At 35.1% G+C, this 17,631-nt stretch overlaps 1 protein-coding gene, 1 long non-coding RNA gene and 1 pseudogene across 2 annotated transcripts; 1 reads left to right on the forward strand and 2 right to left on the reverse strand.

The window, feature by feature from the left end:
* Positions 1–1,899: 1,899 nt before the first annotated feature.
* On the reverse strand, positions 1,900–7,000 carry LOC106370396 (annotated as a pseudogene).
* A 1,078-nt stretch (positions 7,001–8,078) lies between these two features.
* LOC106370397 lies at positions 8,079–10,590 on the forward strand. The gene is made up of 3 exons (XR_007317215.1): positions 8,079–8,815; positions 8,972–9,123; positions 9,277–10,590. It is a non-coding gene; the product is annotated as an uncharacterized LOC106370397 (long non-coding RNA).
* A 2,820-nt stretch (positions 10,591–13,410) lies between these two features.
* Positions 13,411–14,691, reverse strand: LOC125579001. The gene is made up of 2 exons (XM_048742179.1): positions 13,533–14,691; positions 13,411–13,475 (listed from the first exon to the last, which is right to left on the reverse strand). Exons 1-2 carry the CDS (start codon positions 14,689–14,691, stop codon positions 13,411–13,413), a joined length of 1,224 nt encoding a protein of 407 aa, XP_048598136.1.
* Positions 14,692–17,631: the final 2,940 nt, after the last annotated feature.

The following is a 17,631-nucleotide window of genomic DNA, read 5'->3' on the forward strand; positions in this document are numbered from 1 at the left end:
ATTTTATTAAAACTAATATCACATAAAATCTTTGGGTTACTTTAATCTTAATATCTTTTGATGATTTTTCATTTTAAATATAAAAATATATATTTTGAAAAATCTAACAAATCTGTTTGAAAAGATTTTAACAAGATCTTAATTTTCAAAAATTAAATATAAATATTTACATTAATTTTGTAATTAGTTTAAATTATTATTATACATTAATATATAACTTATCATTTATAAAATAAAAATAAAAATTATATCCTATTTTTTTTATCTATTATATAATCATAATCAATCTTATTAAAAAATATTATATTGAGCTAAATACATGTAAATGTTTCTACATGTATTATATAGTTTGATAATATTAACCCATCTTACCAACATAAAATATTTATGTTCAAAAATATAATATGTTGGTAAGCCGGATTAACATTATCAAACTATATAGTACATGTATAAAAATTTACTTGTATTTTATTAAAACTAATAATATAAAATATTTGTAACTATTTTAATTATGATATATTTTCATTTAAAAAATAATAATAATAAAAGTATTCTAACAAATCTATTGATAATTATTTTAACGATATTTTAATTTTCAGAAAGTTTATGTAAATATTTTCACTAATTTATAATTAGAGATGAACTATTATTATGCATTAATATATATTCAATTATCGTTTATAAAATGAAATATTCTATCATATTTTATAATCATCATCAATCATGTTAAAACAAAATTATTATATTGAACTAAAATGATAAAGTTATATTAAATTGATAAATTTATAAATTTTACTTTTCATAAATGTAAAATATTCATGTTAAAATATAATATGATGACATAACGACTTAATATTAGTAAACTATATAATACATGTATAAAATTAAGATTTTTCTATATACAATAATATATTATTTTAAAATAAAAGTAAAAAAACATATTGCTAAAAAGAAACCAGCTTTGAAAGGTAGGTCCGAATTTAGCATAAATTAAATACAAAATTATTTTCAAATATGTTGTTTCGTGCATATATTAATTTGTTTAATAATTAAATGCAAATACAATAAGATAAATATATAATAAGAAGCAAAAAATATATGGTTGTTTAAACAATTGATTAACTACAACATATAAATTATTAAATCATTAAATTATTGTATCTGAAATAGTTATATAAATATTTAAATATATGATTAATTTTAAAAAATATATATTATTAATAATCTAAAATAAATATCTACCTATATAAAATAGAAAACAAACATCGCACAGTTGCGCGGATCAAGATCTAGATCTCGTATCAGTCTTACTATTCAAGTCTCAAGATGGTCATGATCAAACCATGAAAATCATTAATCAATAAAATCTAAAACATCATAATAATTTAAATCTCAAAAACCATTTAAAAAAAAACAACACACAGAAACTATCTATTTCGAGCTACAATTTAATTAAAGACTAAAGTTTATCCAAGCGTTGTTCCTCTTGTACTTCGTCTCTACGGAAATGAAAACCTATATATATGAGCAACAATAGTCACCATGTTCTCACAGGTTGGCCAGACGTTATGGGAATTAAAAGAACCAAAAAATGTTGAAGATTAATTTATGCAGCACGATCTGATATATGTCCTTTCACGGTTTCACCACTGTTTGGTGGTACGGTGTTTTCGTATACACCTTCCTGTTTGGAATGTTTCCGCAGCTTCACCTGGTCCCGAAGGTGTCTTACTGTCATGCAATATTGTGCTATGTTACGTTATTGATGAACCCGGCTCATATTCCTATCGTCGTTTTATATTTCTAGTAAACTTGAAATCCATAGAAAGAAGTGAAGGTGACAAGATGTAATGTATGTTGTCATAATCCATGATGTTGAGAAAAGATGTAAAAGGATCATGATCAGGCAATACATGTCAGTGTAACAATACCTTATAAAAATGTAGTACAAACTTTGATATTTTTTATTTAAAAACAAAAGATTTCCAAAAAGGACGAATAAAAAAGTTACTATATCTTAAATGGCTAAAAGATACTGAAACTCAAAATCATAATGGATCTTCTCAACCACCAGAGATGAAGAAGAAGCTTTGGAGTTTTGATTCTTTAAACAATCCACCATTGATTTTCTTAAGGAACCAGAGGTTGGTAATTGGTTGCAAACCCATTTTACTAGAGATCCCATCTCTCCGCAGCTGTTATCTGCCCTTGCATCCACGAAATCGGCTGCGTGTTTCACCAGAAGCTCCGACAAGATTACTCGTTTAGCCTCCGTAACCACCACCGAGGCTTGCAGATACTCCATTTTAGATTTCTCTAGCTCTGTTGCCACTCCATCTCCGGTGTATATCCTCACCTTCATTATTGTTACAAAATTAAATAACCATTAATAGTGATAATCTAAAACTTTAAAATGATAATGTACAGTTTATCTATAACAGATCTCTATTTTTTTTTTTTTTTTTTACAGATCTCTATTTTATCTATCAAGTGCTTGAAGTAGTGAACATAAAAAATACAACACTGCTCTAATGATACTAAGAATGCTAATTAACCTTATAAATTAATTCAAGTATAGACATTAAAAGGTTCATTGTAGCAGATTGCTTTAACAAAAGTGAGAAGTATAACTTTTTTTTTAAAGTATAACTTACCGCAGGAGAGGATCGAGTTCCGCATGAGAGAGCAAATATGATGTTAGGTTCCGTTGTTTCTACGCCGTATAGTTTACGAATGATCCTTTCTTCGCGATCCTATGATTATATATGCATGTACTAATTAGCGAATTCTTAAGATTAGTCGGATAAATTGAAGATGATTATTGAAATTTTACATATACCTTACTCATGGTAGAGTTTGCAGGCTTCCGTAGAATAAAATGCTCTATGGTATTAGCACTTATATTTTTGCCTCCAACATTTATTGTAGCCTATAGTTTGTACTTCGGTTATTGCAGAATTTTAATAGGTACGTATGAGTAATTTGGAGTTGGTTCATCTAGTGTTTATTTTAGAAGGGTAAAAAGAAAAACATACCTTATTGTAAACAAGAGATTGTAATTTCTCAGTTGTTTTTGGAACTCCATGTTGTAAGTATCCCTGGTCATACGTGGAAGCAATTAGAATACGTATATACATAAATATGGACGTTGATTTGTATTTAAAAAGAAGAAACTATCAAGTCTCTTGTAATCAATAAGAATATCGAAGTAGAGCATATTACATGCATAATACACGCATTGAACATGTTGATCCAAAACGCTAGCTTTTGCTGATGGCTCAACACTCTCAAATCCACTGTACATATGTCTCGAGATTGTTCATCAACACCCTGCATTTGGTTCATAGCTATAAATTTAGCCTATATAAGAAAAAAAGTAGTGGCCAAGTTTTTTCGAATTGTACCTGAGTTTCCGGATCAAAGAAACTGAGCTAGAGCTCGAAATGCACTTGGAATCCATAGAACTCGAAGTGAAGATGACTAGATTTTTGTACGGACCAATGTCTCTAGCCAAAGATGCTTCTACATCAAATATTCCATAGGGATCTTGTTGTCTTGATTCTTTATAAGACACAAGATTCACGGATTTAGACAAACCGGATGCTGTGTTGTCCACCCTAAAGCTTTTTGAGCTTAAAGAGAAATGAGCGGATCTCGAGACAGGACCCGATTTCTCTAGCTCCATGACTCTTGTGGTTCTAAGGAGACGAACGTAGATAAAATTGAGACACTTCATGATGTCCTCGGCGAGCTTGTTTGGGTGCCACTTCTGTATGTTTTGTCCATCTTCCATTAAAATTGTGCTAGATAGAGATTTTGGTGGGAGGTCTTGTGATGTATCAAGTGCTACACGATCCTTATTAGGCTGCAATAACACATCATATTAAGCATATAGTAAGAGTAAATTAAACGAACTAAATGAAGCATGAATTTTTTTTTTTGTTGGTCACTGAAGCATGAATTAAAAAATATATATAAAACACACCTTCGGAGAGGAGTATCTAGGTTCACGTAGGGGCGAAGGCGATTTCATCGTCCTAATCACCTTCTTCGTATTAGTATTCTCTTGCAACTTAGACCGATGATTTTCCTTCTCGACTAATCCAACTTTCTCGTTAGATTTGTGGAAGCTTTGGGTCGTGTAATCACCTTTTATGGCTTTGTTGATGAAATGCAATGTCCTTGTCTCAAATGTGGCATTCTCTTGATGATGACTAGTGGGAGATCTGCTGTTGTTGTTTTCATTCTTCATCATGCCTTTGTTCACTATAGGGCTTGGAGGTGGGAAATTAGGGTATTTTGGTAATTCAGGAGTTTGATGAGTGGTTATATCATCATTATTGTAACTCTCATTAGCTTGCCACGCTCTTCTTGATGAACTTGTTGTTGCTTGTCTCAAAGTTTCATCTTGTTCTTGCTTGAGATTTATCTGGAGATGGCTTATTTGAATCTCTAGTCTTGAGATTTCCCCTTCCACTAGCGATAGTTCCGTTATCAGTTCCTTCATCTGCATTATAATAGTGTAAGGTAACTTGTTTGAATGCTCTGCTGCTAACAAAACGTTAATAGTTTTTTCCTTTTCATAACAAATGATAGTTACTACTTCAGAAATGATAATAAATTATTTCTTTACAAGTTTGATATATATATTATTTACTCAAATATTAGAAGTTTTTTTTTAAAATATAATTAATATGTTAATTAATTAGGAATATCAAAATACTCAAGACATCAATTACTAAAAAACTAGGAAAATATGTATTTTAGATATTTAAACCTCACAGCATATATATTCTTAATACTTAATAGCGATTGAATATATGGTTTATTTGAAACATTATTTTCTAATCGAGGATGCCTGAACTCGGTTTATTATTTATTAGGGGTGGGCGTTCGGGTACCCGTTCGGGTTCGGGTCGGGTATTTCGGATTTTCGGGTATTTCGGTATAGAGGTGTAGAACCCGTTCGGGTATTTTTGTAGTTCGGGTCGGGTTCGGATATTTTTAGTTCGGATTCGGTTATTTCGGATCGGGTTCGGATATTTAGATTTTGAAAAAAAAAATTAAAATTTTCATTTCTCAAGTTTCTTGTATTTAAAAATATAACTTTCAGTTAACTAATTTTTATTTCTAATAGATTGAATGGTTAATAGATTTGGACATAACATTTTAAAACTAAAAAGACACTAATTTAGTTATTTTTTAAAAATTTTGGATGTATCTTTTTGTTAATTTTTGAAATAAAAAATTTGACATGCATTTTAAGTGAATAACAAATCATTTTTTTCCGTAATTGTATGTATATCATATGAACTTAAAGTATGTGTAGTATCAATATAAATATTTTATATAAAATGAGAGATATAAACTAGAAATATAAGGTTAATTATACATATGTTCGGTTATCTTCGGATATCCATTCGGGTTCGGGTATTACCCGTTCGGGTTCGGGTATCCAATCTCTCCTTATTCAATACCCGTTCGGGTATTTTGTTACTTCGGTTCGGATTTCGGTTCGGGTTTTTCGGATCGGGTTCGGGTGCCACTTCGGATATCGGGTAAAGTGCCCACCCCTATTAATATTTATCATGCCTTTTGTCCAGAAAGCGGATCTAACTATTTTGTTTGATTCGCAAAATATTAATTAATAATTATATGGTTGACCTGAGGCTTGGTTTAAAAGCAACGTTACCAAAAATACGTGTATGATAGTTTATAATCATCATCACATATTATGGTTTTGCTGCTTTTTTACTCTATCCAAACTTGGAAAACATTACTTGCTCTGCCACAAGTATATTAATATACACAGGTATATATGGAGAAACATGTATTAAAAGTAGGTACCTTAGGAGGGAGAGAAGCAGGAAGAGTAACGGAAGAAGAAGAAGGATGTTCATGTTTTTGGACTCTCTCCAGTATCTCACGTGTCTTTTCTTCTTCATCTAGCATCTCCCTTAACATCCACACCTAACATTATAAATTAATACATTTTCTAACTAATTAGTAGTTACCATAATATTACCTGAAATTATGTGAAAAACTTTGTGCTTTTAAACAAATGATAAAGCGTTAAATTGCCAGGGAAGTTTATTTTGTAAATGTAGAAATACCACAACTTATCAACTTTTTGTCTGCTTATTTTTGATCATATATAGTGCCATTCATGGGACAGTATATTTCATGAAACAATTTCAAAGATAATATTGAATCGGAAACGTAATTGGGCACCTACAATACCTTGATATATGTATATATTAGTATGTAGATTTATAACAACATCCCTTGGTGTTTGCCTAGATATAAGCATAAATATGCAAACTGCTTTAAAATTGATTCCCATACCTCTTTCTCTATTTCTTCCTTTTTCTGCTGCCCATTTGGCTTTTTTGTCCTCTATACACACCAAAATTTTACAAGAGAAAATAATAATCCACTAAGCGAGAACATACAAAAATTTATTCATAATACTTTTCATATGACAAGGAATCATGCAGAAACAACTGATGATCAGAATATGTGTTGAGGTTTATGACTGGTTATATAAATTCGAGGTTTCACCATAATTAACTCGGATATATATATATATATGTTTATGCTAGCCACTGATTTTTTTTTTAAATAATAGATATCTATAGTTCGAGTTGTATGCAAACAATTCATTAATTTGAACTTTAAAATGATAATAAACAAGAATCACAACAAAATAAAACTCACAACACTATGAGGGACATTGAAGGGAGAGATAGAGCGAGGGAGAGTTGTGGTGGGCATGGCTAAGATGGAGCAGTCGTCCTCGGGACTAGACCACCGATATGAAGATGGAGCAGTGAGGCAGAACCGGGAGGAAGATTGGTTGTGCCCTGAAGGGAGGTAATGGTAATGAAGAAGGTTAATAGAAGAAGAACGAGACATTGAGCTAGGTTGGCTTAAGCTTCAAGATGAAGAAGAGAGCGACCGATGGTGAGGGTTTGGTGAAGGAAGACGGGAAGCAGTTTTCGTAGCTGATGCTCTTAACCGTCCTTGAGGGAGAGTGGTGGGTAGTGTGATATTATTTTAATAACGATTTCTCATTTTAATATTCGGTTTACTGTTATATGATTTGTCGTTAGAGTACAAGGGGATTATAATTTTAGGCTCACCAATCATTAAGAACAATTAATATATTTGTAGTTGTAGAATTAATGTAGAGGAAAACCATCCCATCACCACACACAGGAGAGGAGGTAAAAAGCAGTTTCTCGTAATTTCCTAATTTTCTTACAAAATGAGTTAAAGAAGGTTACTGCAATCTTATTAATTTGATGAGATCAACAAGAATTGAAAGGAACTTGTATACTAAATTTTTATTTATAACTTTTAAATGTTAGCCCTGTTCGTTAGCTGACACGGTGACGAGCGTTCAAAACTAAAGGAACAAAAACAGAATTCAAAAGGCAAAAATAAAAGATCTGGTGAAAGAATCTTTGGGTTTCTCAACGCTGGGAAGAGAGAGAAACATATAAACAAGCCGCTGTTTTAATTAGCGACACCTGAACCACCAAATTTTTTTATTATTTTGCCGCTGCGTCTTCTGTTTTACACTCCGGCGACCAGAAAAGAAAAAAATCATGCCTAATTTTTAGTCGCTGACGCCAGTCGTGGCGATCTCGAAACGAACAAAGCTGTTGTTTATTACAAAAGATTTGAGTCCTTTTTGGTTAATCAGCAGAGGATTTTTATAGAAACTTTATTTATTACTACTTGAAATTATTTGTAGTATTTATATGTATATAAATATCATTTAAATTTCTGTTCGAATTCTTATAGATTTAATAAATAATTAGATTTTTTTACTATAAACGTTACCAATTAATCTGTCACTAATATCCAATGTTCAAAAAATATGTCACTAAATTGTTTAATTTAACATATTTAGACTAATTTAGATCGGTTTAAACCGATTTAGAACAGTTTAAATCGATAGAAATCAATATAAATCAGAATTTAAGAAAATTGTTTCGGATGAAACCGAGTTGCCACCTAAACCGATTTTTAAGACCCTGCTAATATCATTAGTAGGCTAACTATATCCAAAGGAGTCGGTCGCTAATCATTGTTATTGGGCTTGAAGATGAGCCCATGTAAAAAATGCTTCTTTCAGCGAGACATGATTTTCTGAGCAATCCCCGAAGCTAACTCCGAACCTCAAACTGTTTTCTTCACCGCCTACAAAAAAGTTGGTTGGTTATTAAGCATCCCTGGTTCACGCCTTTTTGGCGGTTGTTGGTAGTTTAGTATCGATTTATGATCGAACCCGGTCCGACCAGCGTGTATGGAAAAATTGAGTGGTTTAATTTGCCAATTATCTAGAAGAACCTCGCTAAACCCCTCCCTCCAACTTTCTCGGCATCCTCCGGCGGAAGAAGATTCTCCGGTACACTCATATGTTTATGCAAGAGTTTGAGTTAGGCTTTCCAGTAGAATAGCTATAGTTTCAGATCCGAATTGGGTTTAAAATTTCGAACTTTAATTACTGTTTCTGCTCTTACTTACTGATTCTATCTTTGAAGTTGTAAGATGAGAACTTTCTTTTCACTGATTAGGAATCATCTGGTTGAAGAGTGAGTTAGGTGTGTGTGAGTTTGTCATTGTCTGGTTTGAGAAACTTTGTTAATCGTCATGGAAGATATGTTAGTCCATTTTTCTTTTTTGGTAGTTAGGGGACTTGAATCTTGAAGATATGCTCAATGCTGCATCACCTGGTATTGACGAAATAGTGACATAAATATTCTTTTTCTTCACTACTGAGTTTGTCAGTGTAACCATCCCAACGGTAACACCATTCTCTTACTTGTTCATAAAGATCATTTAGTTTACATGTGGTTACTGAGACACTTAGCTTTATTCTTCTACCACATTAAGGATAACTTTGAATATAAGTCGGTCTCTCCTTCTGGCATGTTCACTTGGCTATTACCTTTCCTTTTAGGTCATGGCAATAAACGAGTCTTTGGGATTACATGCATCTTTAAGAAAAGAAAATGTGGCCAGTTCACAGGCTTGTTGTTAATCATCTTCTCCCTCGTTCTGAATCCGACTGCAAATTTTGCTCAGTGAGACGAAAGGTAGCTCTAATTTCAGGTATAGAAGGCTACTTCTTTTGAAAAGTTACCATACAAAAGAACGCTGCACAGCGGCTCAAGATGATCAACTGTGTCTTTTCACTTGTTGCTAGCTACTAGATTGTTTACTTGGTTACTAATCTTGCAATTACCTGTCGTCATACTTGCTCAGGTAATGCTTTTATGGATAGCCGCGGGTTTGGTGTGCGATTCTTGTGAGTTCAGTTGCGTTTGCTTTGGTGCATTTTAATGATGTTTTGGTGTTCCTTGGAGTGGTTTTGGGTTTGATATTCGCAAGGTCAAGGAACTTGTTACCTTCGATGTTGTTGCATAGCTTGTGGAATGGCTTTGTGTTCATGGAACTAATGCGATGGAGATATCTTCTGTAGGTGTCTGTTTTTTACCTTCTTATTCTTGTAATTGATTCATGTTATGATTTGTAGTATTCTTTTAATTAAATGGACAGTTCAGTTGTAAAAAGAAAAGAAAAATGTCAAAAAGAAGAAAAGGAAATGAGAAATTTTCAAAAAAAAAAAGAAAGAAGTTTAGCACTTTTAAATCAAATAGAAAAAGAAAGACCATACTGAAATATTAATCTATACAGCAAAAAGTTTTGGTACAAAAAGAAAAAGATTAAACTGGTTATACTTTGATTTCGTCTTTTTGATCTTTGTAAACGATTGGATTAAGCTTCCATCTTGATAGATATGAAGCATATCATATGAAAATGACATTCACATAATATATATATCTATATAGGCAAGATGTGAATAAGTAAAAAAGAAAAACATGAAGTGCATGTCTTGTAGCTTCTAAGTCTTATCATTATCTCAGTTTAAGGTGGTGATATCAGTTATCCGCCCCTTGAGCTCGATTAAGGCCAACTAATCCTTCTTCAACTTATAAATCCATTACTAATACTGACAAAAAAAATCCATTAGTTATAACTCTTTTTACTTTTTTTTTTAATTCCACTTATCGCGAAAGGTTTGGATTTTTAAACAACTTTCCCAAATCTTTTCTTCCTCTTTTCTATGTATAATATCCAAGTATAGTATACATGCCATACTTAGCGAAGAGTTTATATCTATTAATATTAGCCTTACACATGTTCATGGAGCTTATATTATTCTATATAGAACACTTTGTTTAATCCCTAGTTATAACTTTTTGTTTTGTAATAAAATATTTAAATAACTTGGTCTTACCGGCTGCCCTCGAGTTGCAAACTTAGTTTTGATTAATATATAACACACTACGGTAGAAGTTTACTTTTGGCTGCGTATCTTTTTGCTTATTTGCATATCTCCGCAAAGACTAATGCAAGAAATGAATTCAACGTAAGTCCATATTAAAAATATAGCTTAGATAGACTCGGACCAAACATCGACCTCCTCGGGATAGCGGGGAATGTATAATTTGGCCAGCCGAAGCCATCGCCGTCAAATCAGACACATTAATTTGGTCAACAAATTCGGGGATCAACCCTCCGATCTATGTTAATATGTATGGTTGGTTTTATATATGTGTTTGTTGGTTAACTAAAACTCCACTCACATATAAATGTATATTACAATATGAGTAGATGAATTTATTAAGATTGTGATACTTTCTTTCTCTAATCTTATAAAGTTGCCTAGAGCGATATTTATAGTGACCAAAGATATAAAATAAGCTAGAGTGATTGTATTCTCACTTGTTTGCTTATCAATTGAGTGTATATCACACCTAAATATCGAATCAGTTATTTTTACTGTTTTATAGACAAAGTTGGGTTATAGATCTCATACTTTACTAGAGAAACTAAATAATTAATTAATTTAATTGATTTGTAAGTTTCAATATTTCTAAATACAGGCAGACTTACCGGTCCTTTGTAAAACACTAAACAATAAATTGAACTAAAATGTTTACTTTCTTATTTAAACTGACAATAATATTATGGTTTAGAGAATGATGTAGTTGAGTGCTTATGTAATTGGCTGCTTATGAGTCGGCACTTCTTAATACATCGTTTGGTTATTTAAATATGATCACCTGTGGCGAAATTGGATGATTTGGCTGTCGACAAGATGTGGTAGCCTCTTTGGCACTAGGATTCTGAATTGCAACATATAACTTTGTATAAACATATATTAGGAAAGTACAATTTGAAGAAGGAAAAGTTCAACAAAGATTCGTAAAATGAAAATGACAGAAGATAATTTATAATGGAAAAGATAAATATAAAGTCCGCGAAGCAGCTAGTGTTTGTGTAATTAATATCTAGTAACTCTTATTTTTATCATTGTATATTCATCGGCGAGCTTTGTTACCTTTGAACATTGAATTTCAAGATAGGCATAACAATCAAGAAGAATCTTAGTTGGCAATTTGTAAACAACTAAGAAAATATAAAAGAATTTCATTTGTGTTTAGCTTTATGTGCATGCTAACAAATAAAATAAAATAAACTGACATGTTGTATTTGCATATATATAATCAATGTAATGGAACTCAACTACCTAAAGCTTTTTTTACCAAAAAAAAAACTACCTAAAGCTTTTTAAAGTTGTTTTCTAGAGATTGAGAAAGAAGAAAATCATTTTATGTTCCAACATGCAAAAGATACAGATTTTCTCCGTTTGTGCATGTTTAGTGAACTTGTAACTTAGTGGTGGGTCTCCACAAAGATCAGTTATGTACGCCAATGACCATAATCCTAACCAATGGCTATTTGTTGAATCCCATAGGTTTTAATTTTTAATCAGGAGAACAAATAAAGATGGTCAAGCAAAAGTTATAATTATTTTCCTATACAAACTAGGCTATATAAAAATTTGCAATAATATAATTGGATAGACGTGTTCGTACAAAAATATGTTCCCTTTTCCGCAAAATAAAGTAACCAGCTATTTGTTTTGGAAATTAGATATTGAAGTTTTGACACAAAAAATTCAATTTGTGGTAATTTAAATATATATTGAAGATAAGCTCCAACTATGTATTTCAGAAGATTAAAGGATCAATACGCATGAAACTTGATATATATTATAAGCACGCAAGTTTAACCTAATTTAAAATATATATGGAGGAAATTCACCACTGTATATTTCAATATGTTTTATCAAAAGGCTGTTGCATGTTTTTTTTTTTTGAGAAAAAAAGGGCTGTTACATGTTATAAGGTAATTACAACCCATTACAAATTCAGATTTCAAACCAACTAGTGGAGACTATACAATTTTCACATAGAACAGGAGTGTTTTAAGAAGCTTGAGTGGAGAAGGGTATGCATGCTAAGATAGGGACGACAACTATATACATTACTATTGAGACTCTGGAACATAACATAACTTAACTTAAATTTGATATAATCTCTTTGAATTTGATTCCTAGGTTGTGTAATTCTCAAAGTGATGTATTGCTCGTCAAGTACACATTTTCTTAACTGAATTTATAAACTGAAAATAGAGATTCATACCCAAAAAATTACAATATAGGGTAAAAGCTCTAGCTCGTATAACTCAAACACATCCTACCTATGATATCACAAATTAGTGTAAGTAGATAATTTATCAGGAAACCGGTGAAAGATCTAGGATAACTAAAGTAAAGAACACTCAAGGATTTTCAAACACAAACTTGTTTTATTAAGAATCTTTTAGACAATCCAACAGGACTTAGTCTAATCCGAATGATACAACGTCTAACCTGACTTGTAACGGACCAATTCTCAATCTACCCAGTGCACTAACGATGACAGCTTCACCGTTTGCTAACCTAACGTCTGCTACTGAACAAACCTCAGAGCATGTAAAACAATTCTCAAAAGCGTAACCTCGACACCCTGTCAAGTTCCCTTTTTATATCCTATTCCCTAAGATATCTAATCTTCCTGATATCTCTCCAACAGACGAGATCTCTGATTGCTTCTCTCTGAAGCAATATCTCCGTAATGGTTATCTGCCACGTCATTAACTTGTAACGGCTTTGTTACGCGATATGTCACATACCGGTTCAACCGTGTAGCACTTGCTCTGCTCAACATTGAACCGGCTCCAACTTGGAGCTAACATTCTCCCCCTTTTTGTCTGAATGTGACACTCTCAGCATCCTGCACATGTTATAGCCCAAACAAGAATTCACAAGAACAAGAGCTCATAGAATACTAACTAATGGATACAATTAGTAACCGAATCAAAGCACATGTCATGAGTTACACTCCTAAGGATAATCCGATACATAATCCGAAAACATGAAATGAAACAAATTACATGACACAGGTTCTAAGTCTGTGTTTAGTTGTGCTGGTTCATCCATGCTGCTCAGCCACTCTCTGTGTCTTCATTCTCTGTGTCTTCATTCTCCCCTTGGAGTGGATATTCTCCCCCTGCAGAGATGCACATTAAGACAAAAACCATTAGATAGTGATCAAAAGCACATTTACCCCGCAAAGACATCTTACTCCTGAGCCTGCCGCGAATTCCTTTGAGAAAGGAGATTGCATGGTCAATGTCTTCTTCAAGATTAGGTTCCTTCGAATCCGCTCCAGAGCCAAGACCAGCTTTCTTGTCCTTGACAACCAGCTTAGGAAAGTCTGACTCTGCTTCATCACTATTGTCTGGAGGTATAGTGCGCTGAATTAGGATAACTTGCTGGATTAAGGTGGGCAAGATGATCCTTCTTTTCTTTTCAGTCTCGGTGTTCTCAGCCATCCTCAGGATCTGGTTGTAGATGAACTTTCCAAAGTTGAATCCTTTCCGAAGATGAAGCATGTAGACGAATCGGAGACGTTCAGCATTCATGGCTGTGTAGCTCATTGTTGGAATCCAGTTTGAGCACACTAGTTTGTACAACACTTGATTTGTAACTGTCAAGTACTTCGAGCTCATGTCTTCCCAACGTTTGATTCTGTTCCCAGAGAGAAAAGTGCAGACTTTGTCAAGTTTCTCCTTCATCCAGCTAGGGTCTTCCTCACAGTGCGGAATGCAGTACATTGTGTTGATCAAACTCGGAGAGAATTCTACCAACGATCCTCGTACGTAGACCGCAACTCCATCTCCTCTAGGTTCTGCATCCCCTAGATTGGCAACAAATTCCCGAACTACAGACGGCTGGAATGAATCAGAGTCACAGACCGTATAGAGTAGACCGGCGTCTGCAACTATCTTTTTAACATCTTGAAGATTCTTATCTGAGAGAGAGAGACACTGCTGGTGAATGAACTTCCTCGGTTTGAGACTGACATACCTTTCTCTAGCCTCTTGAGTCATGAATCGGGCTGACAAAGGTTTCTTTGATGGTCGCAGGAGATCTGGTTTCTCTTGATACAAACCTTGGAACGCAGTTCGACTGTTTTCATACCGGGTTTCTTTGGGAAGAATCTCTTCCTGCATGTCTTCTTCCTCTTCCGATGAGTTCTTTTCGGACAGAGACTCCACTTCGGGTTCGGAGTCCTCCGGAGGTGGAGTACATCTGATTCGGCGTTGGGATGATTTGCGTGGGTTCTTCCGAGAGCTGGAGACTGCAGTTTCAGGTACCTGTGTCGGTGGTTGAGCTGAGTTGGTATGGCGAGTGAGTCGCGAGCTTCGCCTTAACGGTTGCATGTTGTGGAGCTGTGAGATCGCCGACTTGGTGTGTTACACTAGAGGGGGTCGCGTTTTACCTAAAAAGAACCCCTTCCACCCTGCAAACACACATTACTTGGCCCAAGATAAAATGGCCCATTAAGCAACATTAATTGTGAAAAGCAAGCTAGGCTTAATGATTCATGTTTTTCAATAGGTTACACTACCCATTATGTGTGTCACACACTCTCTTTACATGACACATTTGTGAGAGACCAGGTGAGCAACCATCAATAGATCATGAACCTGAGTGACCTGAGATTCGGATTACAAGGTTTTACGTACAGGGCTACTTACATAGAGTCTGTCACGATGGGCCAGTCACGGAAGTTCAAACTCATGCACAAATCTAACCACACATCAAGTCACCAGCAAAGTCTTCTAAGTATCCTGCTGAGCATACACCAATGAGTAGCTGTTTCTCAGCTGAGTAGCTGTCACACATCAGTTCCAACCGTTTGAGCCACACACACTGTTCCTGAGGTTACATTGCTGACACATTACCTGCCTCTCACTTCAAGCTCATCGGGAGGATTAGTCAACTTCTTATTTCCCCAGAGGTCAGACCATGTTTATGTTCAATCAGAACAGTGATCGGTGCCAGTTGAAAGTGTGGTAACACCCTGATCCAGACCGAGTGCTCGTCACACTGAACCATTGTTCTGACATCTGCCCAATCAAGACAGTGATCGGCTCCAGAAGCACGAGTATGGTTATACCCTGTTCCAGGACGAGTGTCTATCACGCTGGGCCTTGCTTACCCCTTCCTTTAATATTTTCTCTTTTGTGGGCACTTCACCATTTTTTTTTTTTTTTTTTTTTTTCTTTTAGTTGTTTTCAGGTGTTTCTTGATCCACTCCAGACAGTGATCTTAGCTCAGACCGAAAATGCGGTGACATCCTGATCCGAGAAGAGTGTCTTTCTCCATGGGATATGTGTCAGCACCGTGTTCCTCAGGTCTGGTGTGAGTCTTTCAGCTAGTTGAATTTGTACGCTCAGGGTCTTGCTTGATGTGGACTCGATATGTGTTTATTTTTGTACATGCAGACCTTCCCAGCTGACCCCATGATGCTCTGTTCAGAGGTCTACGATTCCCAGGGCTTTTCGGAGCCCCAGGAAAGTGTTGAAATCCAGTGGTTTAGTGAAAATATCTGCAAGCTGATTCTCAGATGGTACATGTTCAATAACTATCAATTTTTGCTCAACCAGTTCTCTTACAAAGTGGTGTCGTAGGTCGACATGCTTAGTACGAGAGTGCTGCACTGGATTTTTGGTTAGGTTAATAGCACTCATGTTATCACAATGAACAAGCATAGAGTCAGAGAGATACCCGTAGTCCACCAGCATTTGTCTCATCCAGAGTAGTTGAGTGCAACAACTCCCCAATGCGATGTACTCAGCTTCTGCTGTGGATAGTGACACACAGTTCTGTTTTTTGCTGTGCCAAGACACTAAGTTGTTCCCAAGGAAGAAGCACCCTCCAGACGTGCTTCTTCTGTCATCGACACATCCTGCCCAATCAGCGTCGCAATATCCTGCTAGATTCACATTAGTCTCAAATGTATAATGTAGACCAAACTCTAGTGTACCTTTCACATATTTGATGATTCGTTTGACAGCATTCATATGGGATTCTTTGGGTGAGGCCTGGTATCGAGCACAGATGCCCACACTGAGACAAATGTCTGGTCGGCTTGCAGTGAGGTACAAAAGGCTGCCAATCATGGCTCGATATAGTTTTTCGTCCACTCTAGTCCCTTCTTCATCTTTAGATAGTTTGGTTGTTATACTCATGGGGGTTCTGGCAGTCTTGCTGGTTTGCAGACCAAATCTCTTCACCAAGTTCTTCGCATAGGTGCTTTGAGTAACAAAAATTCCATCATCCATTTGTTTGACTTGAAGCCCAAGGAAGTAGCTGAGCTCACCCACCATGCTCATTTCAAATTCCCTTGTCATTGTGTATACAAATTCATCAACTAGGGTCTTTGAAGTGCTTCCAAAGATGATGTCGTCGACATACACTTGTATCACCAGAATGTGTGAGTCTATCTCTTGAATGAACAATGTCTTGTCCACGCCTCCTCTCTTGAAACCGGAGGCGATGAGGAACTGAGTCAATCTCTCATACCAGGCTCTAGGGGCCTGTTTCAGACCGTAGAGAGCTTTCCTCAGTTTGTATACATGATCAGGGAAATGTGGATCTTCAAATCCCTTTGGCTGGCTCACGTAGACTTCTTCTTGGAGAAGTCCATTTAGGAAGGCGCTCTTGACGTCCATCTGATATAGTTTGATCTTCAGTTTACACGCAATTCCAAATAGTAGACGTATTGACTCTAAGCGAGCTACCGGAGCGAACGTCTCATCAAAGTCAACACCTTCTATCTGTGAATAGCCTTGTGCAACTAGTCGAGACTTGTTTCTGACCACATTGCCGTTCTCGTCAGTTTTGTTCTTGTGTAACCACTTGGTTCCGATAATGTTCGCACCGTCGGGTTTTGGAACTAAGTCCCACACATGTAGTCTTGTGAACTGTTCCATCTCCTCATGCATTGATGCAGTCCAGAATTCATCCTCCAGTGCCTCTTGTAGGTTCTTTGGTTCCGATAGAGAGATGAAGCATTCCACTTTTGCTAGCTCTGTGAGAAAGCATGCTAGCTTGACCATATCTTTAAAGTTTATTTGCTTCTTCCGAGTTAGGCGTTCATCATACACTCCTCCAATGACGTCGTCAGGTGAGTGATTCTTGTGCACATTGACTTCGGAAGGTATGATCTGGTCATCAATCTCAGAGATCTCTTCCTGAGGAGGAGTTAGTTCAGTATCTCCAGTTATTTCTTGTGTGACACACACGTTTCTTCGAGTTACACCTTCTTGATAGAAGCCAACTCTGTCATCAAAGACTACATTCACTTTGTCATC

The sequence above is a fragment of the Brassica napus genome, chromosome A10, assembly GCF_020379485.1.
Source record: "Brassica napus cultivar Da-Ae chromosome A10, Da-Ae, whole genome shotgun sequence".
In the NCBI taxonomy this organism is placed as follows: Eukaryota; Viridiplantae; Streptophyta; class Magnoliopsida; order Brassicales; family Brassicaceae; genus Brassica; species Brassica napus.